The sequence below is a fragment of the Cajanus cajan genome, chromosome 8 (genome assembly GCF_000230855.2).
Source record: "Cajanus cajan strain Asha chromosome 8, NIPB_CcT2T_4, whole genome shotgun sequence".
NCBI classification, from domain to species: domain Eukaryota; kingdom Viridiplantae; phylum Streptophyta; class Magnoliopsida; order Fabales; family Fabaceae; genus Cajanus; species Cajanus cajan.
The window spans coordinates 15,227,894-15,231,829 of NC_138524.1; the positions used below are offsets into that span (position 1 = coordinate 15,227,894).

General features: G+C 33.6%; 1 protein-coding gene across 1 annotated transcript; it reads right to left on the bottom strand.

Moving 5' to 3' along the window:
• Positions 1-1,532: 1,532 nt before the first annotated feature.
• LOC109799691 (senescence-specific cysteine protease SAG39) lies at positions 1,533-3,705 on the bottom strand. The gene is made up of 2 exons (XM_020360301.3): positions 2,840-3,705; positions 1,533-2,255 (listed from the first exon to the last, which is right to left on the bottom strand). Exons 1-2 carry the CDS (start codon positions 3,270-3,272, stop codon positions 1,669-1,671), a joined length of 1,020 nt encoding a protein of 339 aa, XP_020215890.1. The 5' UTR covers positions 3,273-3,705; the 3' UTR covers positions 1,533-1,668.
• Between the last annotated feature and the right edge of the window lie 231 nt (positions 3,706-3,936).

Sequence of the window (3,936 nt, forward strand, 5' to 3'; positions counted from 1 at the left end):
CCCCTCTACTATCTCTGAAGCAAGCCTTAGTGTTAGCTTAAACAATATTTTCTTCACAAAGTTGACTCTGCCATCACAAGATCTTTAAAAGAATTTGTCACATCTCAAAATGTGGTATTTGATGAGATTTCTTCTTAGAATGCTGATGTCTTGGCGGATGAGTTCAAAGGATAAGTGTTGCCAACTGAGCTAGCTGGAACAAATGAAAAAGTAAGAAGGTCTAATAAAAGAAAATACCCTCCAACATACTTAAAAAAGACAATGAAACAGGAACAAATTAGTGTTCTTATTCTATCACTCATACTTTCTTTGTTGGCCCTGAAGAAGAGGAGGAACCAAGTAGCTATGAAAAAGCGAAAGATACAATGACAATTGGAAGCAACCTATGAGGGAAGAGATTGATGCACTTTTAAAGAACAAAACTTGGGAACTTGTTAGATGTAAAGGGTGTATAGTTTGAAAAGGAAATTTGATGGCCCCATAAACTTGAGAATTTAGGGAAGCCAAATGTTTCTTGTTTGGTGATTGAAAATCTTGTGGATAGATATACTTTATTTCTCGGTTTAGCTATGCTAAAGAAAAATTGAATCAGTGCCAAACGAATGAAGTAAAGGAGGTTGCAACTCCAATTTGAAATTCACCTAAAGTTATATATTGAAGGAAGAAGGAAAATTATTGGAGAATCCAAATTTGTACAGAAAATTGTCTGGAAGTTTATTATACTTGAATATTACTATACTTGATCCGGCATATTCTGTCGCTGTTATTTCTCTATTTGTGCTTGAACCCAAGGGCCTCATCGGATATATAGCTGCAAAACGAATTATAAGATATGTGAAGAAGACAAAAGAATTTGGGATGAAATATGAAAGAAACAGAGAACTGAAGTTGATTGGCTTCACATATGCAAGCTAGACAGGTGATGCAAATCAAGGTATTTTTATGAGATTTTTCTTTATCTTAATTTTGAATAAATTTTAGATAAAATGTGTTATTATTATAATTTTATTTTTTATATTTTGTTTTCAATTAATTAATGTAATCTCAACAAACAATATTATTAATAGGTAAAATTTATTTGGAATTTTAAATTGATGGTTGTAAACTTATACATAAAAACGGATTATAATGATGACAATTTTTCTATCTTTAATTTTAATTTTAAATTCTTTGCAAGGTCCAATATTTCAAAAATATTTCACAAAATATTTTCAACACGGGCTACTACTTCTTGTTTAGTTTTGAAGTTATTACTTGGTGCAACAAAAAAAATAAAGCTATTGTTGGTCTTTCAAGTGCAGAGGTAGAATAAGACAATAAGTTATTATTGCAACATATTAAGAGAATTTAGAATTCTCAGTCATTTAAATTCAGCCACTGATTTAGGAGTTAGTTTCCTTAATTTCAGCTTTATTTTTTTAAAGTTAAATTTCAGCATTATTATTCATCTATAAAACAAGAATCTCTACAAGATTTCTCAGTTCAATTTTGAATACTGATCGAGTTTTGGTTCTGTGATCCATAGTCTCAAATATTCACACATTTGTTAACTTTTACTCAAGTAAGACGTAAATAAATGGTTGAATAATTAAAAATCTTACACATCATGCACTCACAACTCAAAATAAAGCAAATTTGAAACACAAATAAGATAGCAACGCTAGCTTTCTAAGCAGTGGGGTAAGAAGCATCCATGGCAATTCCACATAGGCCTTCTTTGGCCTCTATGCCTCTTTCCATCCTTATGTATCCTTCTTCACCCCATTCTGTGCCCCATGAATTCTTCACTATCCAATACTCAGTGCCATTATCAGTGCTACCATAACCAACTGCAGTAACACCATGGTCTAGTTGAGTCCCACATGCTCCTGTGAAAACCCCATTTGAGTAAAATTGAAAAGCAGATCCTGCAGCATCAATGGTAACTGACACCGGTTGGTTTGCAACAGCTTTCAGCAGTGCCTCTTCACTATTTGCAGGAACTGTCTCATACCCCTTTATTTGAGCTGCAGGAGAAGCCTCTTTGTTTGTGGCACAAGTCTCATTAACTCCAGTGTAGGGGTAGTTTGCCTCAGTGGTGATTCCACCATTTCTTATAATGAATTCAAAGCCATCTTCCATGAAACCTCCATCACATCCATAATCCACATGATCACAATCCACTAACTCTTGCTCCGATAAGGACACCAGTTTACCTGTAGTTATTTGGTGAATACCTTCTGTTGCAGCAACAGTTGAAAATGCCCAACAGCTACCTGTTTTGAAACCAAAATTTACTTAATGCATGGAAGTGTTAAAAAAGAAAATATATAAATAAAGAAGAGGGATTCTCTTCTTTCTTAAATATATAAATTTTAAGGAATTGGTCATTGAATTAAAAATTTTAAATGTATTTTATACGTTGATACGAATTTATATAACAAAATATCATATAATTTTTAAATTTTTAAAAAGTTATAGACTTCATCTATATATAAATTTTTAGACTTGATTTATATATTAAAAATTCTTAATTCAACAGTGAAAAAGGGCGTCCCAGTGCACGAGGCTCTCACCTAGTGGGGTCTGGGGAGGGTAGATGTACGCAGCCTTACCCCCGCAAGCGGAGAGGCTGTTTCCAGGACTTGAACCCGTGACCTCTTGGTCACTAAGCAGCAACCTTACCGTTGCGCCAAGGCTCACCCTCAACAGTGGAATTGTTAAAATTTGATATAGAATATAAACTATTAAGTGAAATAAATTTACCAAAATTTTCTCTTAAAGTAAGTAGATTTTTCTTTGTAAATAAATAATATTCCTTATATGTTGTATTATATGATTTTTTCTTTGTGTTACTTACCACATTGGCCTTGGTCCTTGATTGGAGTAACAGCTCCTTTTTTCCTCCAATCCACTGAAGTAGGAACATCAGTGACGTTTTCATACTTGAAAGGTGTTTGTGTTGCTATTCTTAGTCCATGTGGCCTCTTGAACCCATTATGGAAGGCCACAAATTCTTCGTTGGTTTGGTCAGCAAAGTGATTGATGCTAAGCTTGTATGGTTTGTTCCCAACAGCATTGAAGGATTCAATGAATTCAACGTTGTCCTTGAATATGAGGAAACGTTTATGCTTCTCTGCAGCATCCTTATATACCTTACCATATTTTTGCATCCACTTCTCGTGTCTTTGGGACATGGATGCTTCTTGGAGGCTACGGGACATTACATGGCAAGTGTAAATTGAGAGAAGAAGTATGGCTAAAACGTGCTGCTTTTTGCCTAATGAAGCCATGTCTTTGTTAACAATGACTATATTGTTGGAAGAGAAACCCTTTTGAGTTTTGTTTGGAAATAGGTAAACTGATGATATGATCTGAAGGCAAAGTTTCAAATGGTATATATAGAAGTATTTTTATCTGAGACGATATTTTATGAGGGTTATTTTTATGGGGGTTATTACACAAACATACTCCACAATGATGAGATATTGTTCCCTTTGGGCTTTAGCCCTCACGATTTTGCTTTTGGTCATCACCCAAAAGGCCTCTCAATCATTAAAGTATGTTTGTATTATAAGTTGTTATTTGTTGTGTTATTTTATCGATGTGGGACTTTTTTGTATTCCAACAGTATTGTTTCTTAGAATGGAATTATATTAATCTTTATCAGAACGATGAAATTGTATTTTGAAGGATGAATCCTATGATGGTAAAATGCTTTCTTTTAGAAACTAGATCGCTTGTGCATTAGAAAACAAGAGGGGCAAATCCAACGCAGGCGAGTTAAGTTCCAAAATCCAAATAGTAGAATAAAAAGTATATATAAACAACAAAAAAGGAAATATAAAACTACAGAAGAAAGATGAGAGACATTGCAAAATCTCTACAATAATAAAATAAGCCATATATAAAATTTTGAAATAAAAAGAAAAGAAAAAAAGCTGGAAGGTGTTGAAC

Excerpts from the sequence above, each read along its gene's own strand:
- LOC109799691 (XM_020360301.3), bottom strand. The coding sequence starts at position 3,272 with ATGGCTTCATTAGGCAAAAAGCAGCACGTTTTAGCCATACTTCTTCTC. Across the intron at positions 2,256-2,839 it reads CAAGGACCAAGGCCAATGTG|GTAGCTGTTGGGCATTTTCA; the intron begins GTAAGTAACACA and ends GTTTCAAAACAG.